At 40.8% G+C, this 14,375-nt stretch overlaps 1 protein-coding gene across 1 annotated transcript in view; it reads right to left on the reverse strand.

Annotated features, from left to right (window-relative positions):
• Positions 1–14,375, reverse strand: part of CD96 (CD96 molecule) — a 92,581-nt gene that overhangs the window by 20,497 nt on the left and 57,709 nt on the right. The window contains 3 exon segments of the mRNA XM_006155148.3: positions 533–569; positions 571–611; positions 1,093–1,161. Coding sequence (XP_006155210.1) covers positions 533–569; positions 571–611; positions 1,093–1,161 — 147 coding nt within the window.

Raw genomic sequence — 14,375 nt, forward strand, 5'->3', positions numbered from 1 at the left:
TGGCTTGCTCTTTCAGCCTCACCAGTTATCTCTTTGCTTAGATGTCACATTCTTTACTAAGACCTTTCAAGTCCACCTAATTTATTTTTTAAATTATTATTATTTTTATACATTCCATTACTGTCCATCATTTAGCTTGTAAAGGGAATTTACCCATGAAATACACATCAGAGCCATCTAGTCGAGAATACTATACATGTTATCATCCACAGGGAATAAACCATTTCTGTGCTCCACAAAATTTTTAAAATGGCATCACACCCTCACCCTTGATTCTCACTGTCTCCCTCCGCTGCTTTCTTTTCCCTGTGTCACTCATTGCCATTCGGCTCCCTCTCTGCCAGAATTTGGAGCATAGCGCTGTTTTGCTCACAGATGTGTTTCCAGCAATGCTTCAAATATGGTCGATTTTCGTAAATATTTGTGAATATGATCATGAACAAAGCACATAATAGTTATTCAATATATTCATATGTGTTGAATGAATGAATGAAGCCTGCAGGACTCTCAGGGACCCATGTTTATACTTAACATTTTTGAGGATCTGTCCCACTGGAGGTCCAGGAAAAAAAAAGAGCGGAATCCTTGAGTAGTCACATTGAAATTGCTGGCTGAAAGACAAAATAATTTTCAAAATCCAATTTTTTTTTTTATAAAGCTATAATTTAACATTGCTTTGATGCACTGAATCTGTAATCTATTTGACTTTGGGGAAAGCTGAAATTGAAAATGTGTTTCCTTATGCAGGAACACTAGCTCACATATTAAACAAAACCTCTGTAGTTTAATGTTAACTTGTCACTGATTTGCCTTCTTTTTATCTTCTTATCACCAATTGAGATCATTGGGAGTATTGTGAAGATTAATGTTACCTTAAAATCTCTTGACAAATGAAAGGTACAATATAATAACAATTCACCAGAACTTTTCTTAAGAAGAATTGTCACATCAATATACAGTCACCATAGAGTAACTCAAAACAAAAATCTCAACATAGCCTTTGCTCAAACCTCAACATTACAGAAGCTGTAGTAAAACTGATGAGCATGTAGCTTTTTTAGAATCATAAGCAGACAGCCTTACCATACTCACTTGGAGAGGCGTCATCTGGCCTCGATGTGCTCACATCCACCAGTGCCATAGAAGTTGTAACTGGATATCCTATTTTGAAAACAAAATTTCGGGACCAGCAGTTAGCCTAATGGCTACGTCGCTGGACTCCCATGTGGTCGACTGCGGTTTGAGTCCCAGACGCGGTGGCTTAAATTCATGCCAGACACTTGTGCTTGCATGCCCTAGATCCTGAGAGGAGAACGCAGAAGAGATTGCAGCCGGGGGGGGTGATTTCCCGCTTTCTGTCTCTCTGTCTCTCTCTGTCTTTCTGGCAAATGCACACACCCTATAGCAAAAAAAAAAAAAAAAAAAGGAAAAGAAAAAGAAAACAAAATTTCCAAATTGCATTCATGAGTTTAACAAGAGCATGGAACATTTGAGTTGGAAAGAATCTCAGTGGATACGTAGTCTAATAATCTCCTTTGATAAATGATGAAACTGAATCCAAAGGTACAGACTTGTAGTTATATAACCAATATTCAACCTCATTTCTTTCCTGTTAATCAGCCCAGTTCTCCTAACTCCAAATGATTATATTCACACTTGCAAAATACATCTATTATCTAAGACTCTGCTGAGTACCAGGCTCTAGTCTACATGTTTGGGATATAGCGATAAACCCTGAGGACAAGTTCATGGAATCTACCTTCTGGTGAATTTTCAGAATAGTATATCGTAGCTTCACACACCCAGTATGATTGCACATTTACTCCAATTCTTAGCTTGCAATATCGTTGCCATATTTATAATCTAGCATTTCACATTCTTTTCTACCTCCCTAGTCTCCGAAATAAAAGCTGAGTTCATAATCATTTGGAAATATCTGTGGAGATGAAGTATGGCATATTAAAGAAGCAGAAAAACATCCGGTCACACTCAGTTGAAATCATGTTTATGTCTCTTGGAAAGACAAATTTTTGCTATATTTTATTTGTGTGCATTTCTCCTTTCTTCCAAAAATATATATTAATACGGCTTATGGATATGCGATAAAAGAAGATAAAAAGCAGTGACTAGAAAGGAGAAATAAGAGAAAAGAAAATATAGATAGAAATATAGTTGAGCCCTGTTAGAACCTACATGGGGAGAGTACACAAAATGCATTTGCTGGTGTCCTATACTCTTAGTGGAAATGGGCCCACTTGGTCTAAACTTTCTAGTAGCAGATACTAAGAAATAAAAGCATATGCTTGTGATGTTGATGGTCTTCATAAAATAAAGCAGGTAATTTTCAAAAGAAATAACTATTTTTTATTGTGATTAAAAATAATTTTTCCCAGATTGCCATAAGGAGAATGTTGTATACTGTGTACACTATCCTTGTCAATGTCCTTACAGCATATTGGCTAATATACTCACACATGCTTAAGCTCTAATTACTAATGAATAGACCTCAATTTTGGGGAAGTTCCTGCCTTAAATAGAGAATGTAGATAATTAAATCTGTGAAAAAGATATGTACAGTAAATAAATAAATTGACATCACGGTCTATGTATCTACAAGTAGTTCACATATAGAGGAGACCAACAATAATAATTTCTACAATGTAGTCTATTGCTGAACTGCAAAGAGACACTTATTATACCATGGCTCCAGCAAGACAGATATGGGGGAGAAGCTGCCTCAAAGATGTTGCATGACAAATTCAAATGGGTAGCCAGCATTGGGATAAGATACATTTTAAAATTTTTATTTTTTGCTTGTTTGTTTTTGCTCTAGGGCATGTGTGTTCACAACAGAGAGGGAGAGGATGTGAGATTGTGGTCATACCACAATCCTTTCTCCTCCATTTTCTTCTTGGGATTTTGAGCATGCATGCACACATGGCTGGTGTGATTATCTAGCCACTGAGTCTGGGATTCAAATTGCAAAGCTAGCCATGTGGGACCCGGTGCCTTTATGTCTTTCAGGCCCCAAGAAAAACATTTTTAAAGACAGGGTATGCACAGCTTTATTTATCCAACAAATACTACTGAGCACCTACTGTGTCCTAGAATAAGGGATGAGTGGAGAGTAAGACGAACTTCACTCCTGCCCTCACAGATTTTACAGCTTAGTAAGGACCAAGATCAGTGTAGCAGATTACTGAATGATCAGCAGACCTGCCTCTCCTTTGGCACAGAAAAACTATTGGGTTGTTGGGAAATCATGATGCATTTCTGCATAGAAAAATATGTCATGACTTTCCTGATAACCTAATACCTTCTCTAGATTCGTTTGCAGTAGGGGTGTGACCATGTGCTGAGTTCTAATCAACTGAATGTAAGTGGGAATGATATCTGTTATTTTAAGACCTGGTCTATAAGACTTCCCATAAATAATCCTTCATGACCTTTTCTCAGGTATTATTCAGATGTCATGCAGGGAGACGAGAAGTCACAATGCAAAAGTAACAGAGTTGCTGGCAGCCTAGGATCTTGAATAATTGCGTGAAATCCCAATCACTGGCATGACCCCCTTCTTGGCTCTTTCATTAAGGATTAGTGAACTTGTACTAAAGATAAATAAGCAAAACCACTTGTTTTTGCAGTTTTTTTTTCCTTCCCTTGCAACAGTAAAAACATAACTTCTTTACAAAGTGGTAACTGCTATGACAGAGAAATTCAGTTTGTTGTGGGATTCTAAAAGAGGGAAGCGTAACTAAGTTATGAAAACTCAGAGAACGTTTCCTAGAGGAAGACATCAACCAGGCCTGAAGGATGATAGGAATTAGTAAAACAGGTTAGGGGTGGAACAAAAAGGAGAAGCAGAAGCAAGCACAGGAGGTAAGAAGCAAGGAAGGAGAGTCAGCCAGGTGGTGTGGAGGGAAAGGTGGCTGGATCCCACATGGGTGGCTACCCGGTTTGAGTCCTGGATCCACAGGCTTGGAAATTTATCAAGTGTGTATGCATGCCTACCCAAAATCCCAAGAGAAGAATGTAGGAAAAGGTATTGCATCATGGCCGTCCCCCCTGAGAATGAATGATTTCTCCCTTTTCCTGCCTGTTCCTCTCTCTCTCTGGCAAGAGCTTGAACTCTATAACAAAAAGAAAAAAAAAAAAAAAAAGGAAGAACTGGGAATAGAACAGGTGGAAATGTGAAAGAGAACTGCTGAAGGTAGTGCAGAATGTTGGAGGCACTCTGAAAAATAAAAATATGAAGGAGAATGCAAGGTAAGGATTTCTATTCCAAGGACTCCATGAAAGAATGACATTCAGCTTGTCCTCACAAGATTCTCTTAACTCAAGGGCAAGTCAATAGTAGTCTGGAACTCAGTGAAGGCCATGGGGATGGGGATGATGAGAAGTAGACAAGTTTGGGCTCTTTAAAATGTGGAAACAATAAGGATTGGTGAATAACTACATATGAGAGGTAGCAGGAGAAAGAAGTCAAAAGATTCCCAGTTTTCTGACTTGGGCAGCTTTTCAGACCATGATATCATTAACTGAGAGAATAAATGGAGGAGAAGCAGTTTTGGAAGTGACTTGAGGACACAATGAATTAAATTTTGGACAGTTTGATTTTTAGTGTATGGGAGAGACATACAATTCCAGCAGAGGGTTGACCATGTGAGTGAGTCTTAGTAGTGAAACTGGGCTGCAAATACATATTTGTGATGCATCAGCTTGTAGTCTAGAATTGGAGAGCTAAGAACACCAAGGAGGCTGGACAAGGGTCCAGGAAGAAGAGAATTGGCCTGTGATGGAATAATGAGGTATGCTCCAATATATGGAACTGGCAGAAGAGAAGACAATTTTCAGGGAGGGCTAGCGAAGCCAGGAGTATGGTATTACAGAAGACAAAGTGACAAAGAATTGCTCAAAGCAGGATAAGCCAGTTCAATTCAACAAATATTTGTTGATATATACTGTATGTTAGATGCTGTATCAGCAGAATTAAATGATGTCAAAAAGATATATTATTACATAGCTCTTGACTACTAGGAAGTCATACATTAAACCTATCAACCTGCATATGGAGTCTAGGAGACAGATTTCCAAGCCACTTGAAGAGTTGCAAAAGCAATGTAGCTTAGCCTGGTTTACATTCTGGCTTCGTTGGAGATTAGTCAGATGTATAATCCTTGGATCGCCATTGACGTTCCCCTTTACCCTCAAAACCTCATCCATGGGGGAAGAAAAGAGAATACTTTTCTAGCAGGATAACGATGATGATTAAAAGAACTATCCATACACAGTGCTTAAAAAAGTGCTTGGCATGTGGTAAAGGCTAAAAAGTTTATCTTGGAAGCTAGAAAACAAGTCATCTGCATTTGAGTTTCAGGCATTGATAATACAAACATATCCTAACAATAGGAGACTTGAATCTCTTGAGTTCGGCAGTTGTCATGTTTCCCTTGGGCTTTCTAGAAAGGATTGATCCAAAATAATCAATCACTTTTTCCTCAGACTGGCTCAAGTCAAGAACCACATTTCAAAAGAATGTACCAGAAAAGGAAAAATAGTGAGATAGGAAGAGTTTGCTGGGACATTAGGTTATGATGGGAGTAACTTCTCGTTGGCAGGGTCCCTGACGATTCTCCTCTCACCTCACTGAACCACCAATAGTAGATCTGTGTGCAGTAATTGAAATTCCTAGCTCATTGCTTTCCTCACTCATCAAAATCCTATTCATAGCAAAATTGCAAAAGGTCGCCTACCAGTTGTAGATGATGTCTAGATTACTGACACCGATTGTTACGACACTGAATAATTGCTGTTACTGCAGTGAGCTCTAGCATTATTCCCATGTCTGCTACTGGAAGACAATCTAATAAGCTGGGATGCAGCAGCCATGGTAAGGATGGTGGGCTGTGCTCCACTATGCCCCCTACAGGAGGGCCCAGGCAGTCTCTGCAGTAAGAGCATATGTGTTTCTGGATAACTGGTTTGCTAAAATTTTTGAAACCTGTGGATCACAGAGAGAATTCTATTTATCCCATTGGAGATGACTTTCTCTTTGACCCCAATTTCTTCATTTACATCTTTCGAGAAAATTTTTTATGTAGTTTTTAAAATTTATTTAATTTTATTTATTCATTCATTTATTTTAATTTGACCAAAGAGAAACACAGGGGTGGGGGGAATCAGAAAACAAGCCACCATATCTGAGACTTGAACCTTGGTTTTCCATATGGGAGTGTCCAGCGCCTTAACCACCATGCCACCTGCTGGCCTCATTATGTGCTTTTAAAGTTATTTCATATCTCTTTTGGGAAAAGACAAAGTAAAAACACCTAGAAGAAAATAAATAACTAGCTATAGGTAATCTTTAGATTTCATGAGATACTGACAGGGATGATATGCTCTTAGTAAAGTGGTTCTGGGCTGACCTATAGCCTAGTGATTAAAAGGGCACTGGATACCACATGGCCTACTGTGGTTCTCTGCAAGCTTAAAAAAACACATGGGGGGCCAGCAGGTGGTGTGGAATTTAAGGCAGTTGGATTTCACATGGTCAACAGTATGGTTTGAGTTCCAGAACTGGCAGCTTGAAAATCACTCTGGGTGTTATGTGTGTATGTCCACAATCCTGAGAGGAGAATGGAGGAAAAGGGATTGTGGCATGGTCATCTTCTCTGGGGAGTTATTTCTCACTTTCCTCTCTCTCTCTCTCTCTCTCTGTATCTCTCCAGTGAGTGCACATGCCCTAGAGAAACAAACAAAACCACTGTTCATTTGTTTATGCCCATGTCCCAACAAGATGGAGAAATGAAGGAATTGTGACATGACTATGCTCCATTGGAGATGCTTTCTCCCTCTCTCTCTCTCATGCCCCTTGGCAATTAAAAAAAAAAAAGAAAGAATGAAGATGATTCTTCTTCCTCCTTCCCTTCCTCCTCTCTCCTTCTGAGAACTGACCTCCAGAAATAGGTACTGAGAGACCTACTAAGTGAATGCAAAGAAATGGTTTTAACAGTGGTGATATAATAAACAATAGTCATAGGGACTAGCAGTTAGCATAATGGCTATGTCGCTGGACTCCCATGTAGTTGACTGTGGTTCAAGTCCTGGACCCGGCGGCTTAAACTCACGCCGGGCGCGTGTGCGTGCATGCCCAAGATCCTGAGAGGAGAATGGAGGAGAAGGGATTGTGGTGTGGCCATCTCCCCTGGGGGGTGATGTCTCACTTTCTATCTCTCTGTCTCTCTCTGTCTTTCTGGCGAGCGCACGTGCCCTCTAGCGAAAACCTCTAAAAAAAAAAAAAAAGTACTGATGATGAAGAAAAAGAACTAGGAAATAATTCAGAGAACCCTGTATGCATTTGTAATCTACACTTTCATTACCAAGAAAGCTAAGTGTAATAAGTAATCGCCCAGCAGCCTTTTAAAGTATTTCTTACCTACAAGCAACAGACACTTGCTCTGTCTAGTCTAACTACCCACATTGAGTGCTGGCACCAACACCAGGTGATTCAATTTAAGCAGGAGTCACCAAAATCCTGATCAAGTAAACTTCATTGGAAATTTATTTGTATTAAAAATGCCTGGTTAAGTGTCCTTTTCTGGAGGTCAGAAAATAATGCAACATAAATCCTTAAGCTCTACTGTGAGGATATACTGGTTTGTCAGAAAATCATGACTTTTTTTTTTATGTTTTTCAATGTGGAAGTATGTCATAACTTTTCTGATGGCCCAACAATTCATTCATTTGGTTCCATCTAACATGTGGTTCAGCAAACGTGTTGGGGAGGAACATACCTCAGGCATGCACACTGCCTGACCCCTGTGTTACTGTGTCTCTGTCCCCGCTTAGATATCTGTTCTGCTTTACCTTCCTCTCACAGGCAGGATGGAGAGGGCTGAGTACATGCCAGCTGCTAGAACAAAAAGGACCAACGATACTTAGTTGTTACATGCAGGGAGCACGAAGTTAAATTTATTGATCACCAGTTGATTTTTTTTTACTCCTTCGCCTGAGAGTCTGTACTAACTCACATAGGTTATTGAAAAAAATGATCCCTTTACTCTGGAAGGTTGTTCATCATGAGGAAGTTAGAGTCAAAGTCATTTAGAGAACTATCTAGTTTCTAGATACATTAAACCACCCCTCTCCCCAGTTTTTAAAGGTTTTTGTCATAGAGCACATGCACCCTCCAGAGAAACAGAAAGAGAAAGTGAGAAATCACCCCCCAAGGAAGATGGCTACAGGACAATCCCTTCTCTTCCTTTCTCTTGGGATTTTGGGTGTGTGTGCACACATGCCTGGCATGTCTTTCAAGCTGCCGGTCTGGGACTCCAGCCGTAGTCATGTGGGAGTCCAGAACTTTAACTGCCATGCCACCTGCTGGCCTCCTCCTCCCAACTTTAAACCGAGGCCCTTTCATGTCCATGACCCAGCCTCTAATCATCTCCACATCCTCATCTCTTGCTGCTTCCTGCACACATTCTTTTATTCATTTAATCATCATTTGGGAGCCTCTTTCTTCCAGGCATGGTGATTGGCACTGGAATTGCTGCTTCCCTGCAGTTTATGTACGTGGAGATGGACAGTAACTAGAGAACTGCATAATCCAAACCAAATACAAGAACATATAAAATGGGAGATGGCCTGGACAGCGTCCCGGAAAGGCTTTCCTGAGGAATGTAATGGGAGCATAGTGTCAGGAAAGAGCAGATGGGAGCTTTCAGATGAATGCAAAAACTCTGCTTGTGGTCTTGCAAAGTGTGGGTTAGTAACAACCCAGTCCAACACCGCCATCCGCGGCCGGGCCTTTCCAAGCTCTCAGGATGGTTTTGTTCTGTGTTGATCTGCACTGAGTGTGAGATTGTGGGGCATTACCTGTTGTCAGGCATACCCACAACACCATCTGAAACAGCAGGAGAACAGTGACCAAACTGTGTCATGCTGGTGGCAGCAACGCAGCTTATTTCTCAGGGGTTTCTGCTTTTTTTTGGAGAGGTTTTTGCTATAGGGTGCGTGTACTCACCAGAAAGACCGAGAGAGACAGAAAGCAAAAAATCATCCCCCAGGGAGGATGGCCACACCACAATCCCTTCTCTTCCATTCTCCTCCTGGGATCCTGGGCACACACGCACAAGCGCCCGGTGTGAGTTTAAGCCACTGGGTCCGGGACTTGAACCCCGGTCGACTACATGGGAGTCCAGTGACATAGCCATTACACTAATCGCTGGTCCCCAGGGGTTTCTGCTTTTAAAGGAAAGCTTTATGTAGACCTTGACCTGACTATTCTATAACTATGAGGGGACATGTATGACTGTTTTTGATAACAAGGAGAGCATTTAATTAATTAATTTATTTATTTACCAGAGAGACAGAAAGTGAGAAATTAAACCAAATGAAAATGGCCATGCCACAATCCCTTCTTTTCTATTTTCCTCTCAGGATCTTGGGCATGTACATATACATACCTAGCATGAGTTTTAAGCCACCGGGCCCAGGACTCAAACTGCAATTGGTTAAGTGGAAGTCCAGCAATGTATCTATTATGCTATCTGCTGTTCCCAAAGTAGAGCATTTTTTAAAAATTTGATTTACATTCTTCTTAGTCAAGTTTTGAAAAAAGCATATTGGAGACAGTTTTCTTTGTGTCTTCTCTATTTCAAAGCCAAGTTTATGGTTCATGACAGAGAAAAACCTCTGAGATATTCAACAGTTGGTTCTATATTATTTCACACTATGCATGAGTGGTCCTTAACTGTTCCAGCTCCAAGGACCAGCCTCATAGAAGACAATCCCCCAATGGATGGGAGGCAGGAGTTGGGTTGGTCCAAGATTACCCAAGCACACCACATCGATAGTGCACCCCATTTCCAGCACTACATATTGTAATGTACAATGAAATAATGACACAACAATAGGTTTGGGGCTCCCATGAGAATCCAGTACCATTGCTAATCTGATGGGAGGCAGAGCCCGGCGGCTGCAAACAGAAGCCTCACTGGTTGCTAGCTCGCCTACCTGCTGCCCACCCCCTACTGCATGGATGTGGCCAGCCCCCAATACCAGCACCAGTCAGTAGCCTGGGGGTTGGGGACCCTTGCTGTATAGACACGTGATACGCCAAACCCAAAGGTGGAGTTTGCTTTATTTGTTGGTTATTTCTTCTTCATTGTAAATATTTATCATTAAATCTTGCAAGTAATCAGAGCTACATCATAAATGACCCCGATTCTAGAAGGACTTTAAAAATAAGCACTGCTGTATACAAAATATCTGATTTATTCTAGCTTGAAACTGCCATGAAGTGAGATGAGCAGTTTAGAAGCCTTCCTAGCACATTTCTATTTCAACTCTTTCCAATTTTTTTACTAAATTTAAAAATCACGTCTTTACAGTATCACTAGAAAATTCAATTAAGTCAGAAGACAGCTCTAGTCAGCTCTGAGCTGAAGAGAAGAGACAGAAACATGCTCTCTGCAGAAACTAATTCTGGCTGGGTCCATGGGACATTTTCATGCAGAACTGAGTCTCTTCACCCATACTCTTCCCAGCAATTGACCATCAGCTCCGGGACTTGAACCACAGTCCACTACATAAGAATCCAACAATGTAACCATTATGCCATCCGCTGGTCTCAGCAATTCTAAATAAAGTGATCATTGAAACCCTCATTGAGAGATGACATTTGAACAAATATCTGGAAGATGAGGGTATGAGCCATGTGGATATTTGGGTAAAACTTTTTTAAGCATAAGAAATAAATGTAAAGGCCCCGAGGTGGGAGCAGTGGTGGCATCTGCATGTTGGACAAAAGCAAGGAGTCCAATTTGGTTGAGGCAATAAAAGCAAGGGAGAGGTAAAGGAGTGAGTGTGCAGCAAATCAGGTCTAATAGGTGACCTTTAGGCCAACTTTGTAGGTATCTGCTCTTCCATCTTTCCTTCCCTCTTTCCCAGATCCTGATCTTAGTAGACCTAATTTTATTTACATCAGTATCCATCTCAAGTAGATACCTAACTCTAGGCCTAGTTGAGATTTTTAAATCAACACACACACACAGACACACACATGCAATACACACACACACACACAAACACACACACACACACATACACAGCTTAGACAGACTGGCTACTTACTCAACCACTCTATTTCTTACTTTGGATTCTAATGAAAGTAAGAAATAGTTCCAAAATAGATTAAAGGATACTACTAATAAAATGCAACTTTCTGACACATATTGTAAAACAAATATTTCATTTGCATTTCACATATCTAGCCTTCTGTTGCTTTTTAAAACAATGTATTTATTTAGTCCAGGAAAGAGAATTTCCAGCAGTCTCTTTCTTTTCCTTTTTTTCTCCTTCTCCTTCTATTTCTTCTCCTCCTTCTCTTCTTCCTCTTATGCCAGAGAGTGTGTGTACACATGTGCATGAGAGAAGGATAATTCCTCCTTGGGCGTTGGTAACATTCATGCAAGATCCCAAAAGGAGAATGGAAGAGAAGGTATTGTGACATGGCCATCCCTCCATGGTGTGATTTCTCATTTTCTGTCTCTCTCTCTCTCTTTTTCTCTCTCAGAGCTCTTGGTCTGCTGTCCAGCAGTTTAGAACAAGGAGGAGTAGCACCTGGTTAGGTTGAAGAGGCTACATTGAGAGCCCATGGTTGGCAAGCAGCTCTGAAGGGCCACAGAAAAGAGAGACAGGACCATACTGGGGAAGAGGAGCACTTTCCCCAGGGAAAGGGCATATACTCCCAGACAAAATGGGATGCCATGAAAGGAGGCTCACCTGTGAAGAACATGTAGAGGGACAAAGAAGCTCCCAAGAGGAACTGACTTCCCTAAGTTCAGAGGTTGTGGGAGGGGAAATAACCAAGGAATCACAGAGCTGATCCCTCCTTCTTCCTCAAGCATACCTCCCACTTCCAGCCTTCTGAAGCTGAGCTGGACCCATATTTGGGGGAGGGCAGGACAGAGAAGTTCCAGAGTGAGTTAACTTTTGTGAGTTTTGACATTACTTTTGAAAAGGCTTTTAAATTATTGACACAAGTCGGTACTCGTGGCTGAAAGGGACCAGACAGCATTTATTATATGAAAGTCACCAGAAGATCCAAGTAATCTGTCTGGAATTTTTTTCAGAGACCAAGAAAGAATTATTCAATAGAACTCATTAGAATGGGGAATGGTAGGAAAACATAAAATTATCATTTTGCAAAGGTAAGAGTTATTTGCTGTTTGAGTGATCTGGTTAGTCAGGCTCAATTATCTAATATTTTACCTTATTTCTACACAAAGTTGAATCTGAAAATTGTATCTTATTTTTTCAAAAGTGATATTTTCATTTGGGCTCCCACTGTATCACCATAGCATTTATCAACATAGCATAGTCTTAGATTTATCTTCCTGTTCTCTTCAAAAAATATATATATAATTGCTCTCCACTGATTCACCTGTGGCACAGAGAACCTTTAAAATCCACAGTGACGTTAATTGGGGAATTGCACGTAGGAGACTGAGTCAGTCTTACCAATCTCCAAGTTCAGAATTGGGTAGACACTGACCTTCAGATCAGCATGGAGAGAGGTGATGTGAAATCCTCTCTGCATCGGACTCTTTCCAGTGGAGGCAGAATGTCTGTGACACATGCTGACTGAATGGGTGAGAGGAAAACTATCGTTGGACTAGCAGTCCACAGTGGGTTTCAGGACTCCTTTGGGGAAGACGGCAGTGAGCAGGACAGAGCTCATTACGCGTCATGTGGTGTGTTTGTAAACACGAATACTTATGAAATCAATATTGTCTGATAGTTTTCCCCTTTGTCTTACCCCTCAAACGAAGGAGTAATACTGAATATGCAAATTACTCAAAGTAAACTAGTCATTACAATAACTGCCTTTGACTTATGAGTTACAACTCTGGGGAAAAAATGAGCAATTCTTTGAACAATCTTTACCTTTTTTTAAAAGAGATTTTTACTTTAGGGCATGTGTGCTTACTGGAGAGAGAGAGACAGCGAGAGGTAAAGTGAGCAATCATCCCTCTCCCAGGGGAATGGCCACATTGCAATCCCCTCTATCTCATCATCCTCCTGAGATTTCTGGCACACAGACACACACACACACACACACACCTGGTGTGATCTTCAAGCCACTGGGTCTGGGAATCAAACCATGGTCAGCCAGTGCTTTAACCACCATGACACCTGCTGGCTCAAAATGCGAGAAGAAAAAAAAATTTTTGAAATCCAAACAGTTTTTTCATAGTATGCATTCTCAGGGGCAGCTGGTGGCATGGTGGTGTTAAAGCAGCTGGATCACACATGCTGACTCACACACACACACGTGCTTGGTGCAATTTTCAAGCCACCGAGTCCAGGATTTGAACCACAGTCAGCCATGTGGGAGTCCAGTGATGTAACCGCTATGCCATCTGCTGGCCCCTAATTTTTAACCATCTTTAATATGTGCTCCCAGTGAAAAGTAAGGAGAAGGAAATAATGAGCAGAATTTTCTAGGGTGTAAAGAGGAGCATTGGCGTTTTCTATGGATTCTACAGATCCTTCTTTATAATAAGAATTGTGTTGTAGTAAGGTTGATGAGGTGAAGAACAATAAATAAAGGGGAAGAGTCCTTTCTTTGATTTATTTCTGAGAAAATGTTAGTCCTACCCTCAAAGCCTACATTTATCAGAACAACAGTGGCCTAGCAAAGGGAAAGACTAATACAGGCATAGCTGTCAGGCTTGACCTTTTCATGGAGCTGCATGCTGGAAGGAACGTGTTCATTATCTAAAGACACTGAGTATCAGCCCTGTACCTGAGAGGCAGTAGGGCTCGAAGTCTGGTATCTGACTGTCTGCATTCCATCCTGGCTTGTCTACTTTCTGCATGACTTTGGGCAAGTTAATTAGTCTTTGTGTCTCAGTATTTTTATTTGTAAAGTGTGGGTAATAACAGTGCTTACATCACTGTCTCCCTGGGAGAATTAAGCGAGACAATGTGTTTACTAGTTTAGAACTGTTCCAGACACGTTGGAGGCATATAACAAATATAAATATTATAGCTTAGTTGTATAATATAATTAAGTGGTGAATTTTAGGTAATAGGAAAAAAAATCTGGAAGGCCTTTGTACAATAGTTGTCTGAAACCCTTTTATTTATACCCACATTCGGCGGAGTCCTGGAGCATTGTCTGTTGCAATGCTCTCCATCTCTAATGCGGCCATTCGAGTTCAGACCTTTATCTGGTTAAGCCACTTTAAGTCTACGTCATTTGGTTTCTTGCTCTTTGCTGCTGCAGCTATCATGTGCCATGCACATAGCTTCTGTTTTACTCACATCTCACAGACTGAAGAACCACAGTGACTGTGACATTCAGATTG

The sequence above is a fragment of the Tupaia chinensis genome, unplaced genomic scaffold (genome assembly GCF_000334495.1).
Source record: "Tupaia chinensis unplaced genomic scaffold, TupChi_1.0 Scaffold000437_1, whole genome shotgun sequence".
NCBI lineage: Eukaryota > Metazoa > Chordata > Mammalia > Scandentia > Tupaiidae > Tupaia > Tupaia belangeri.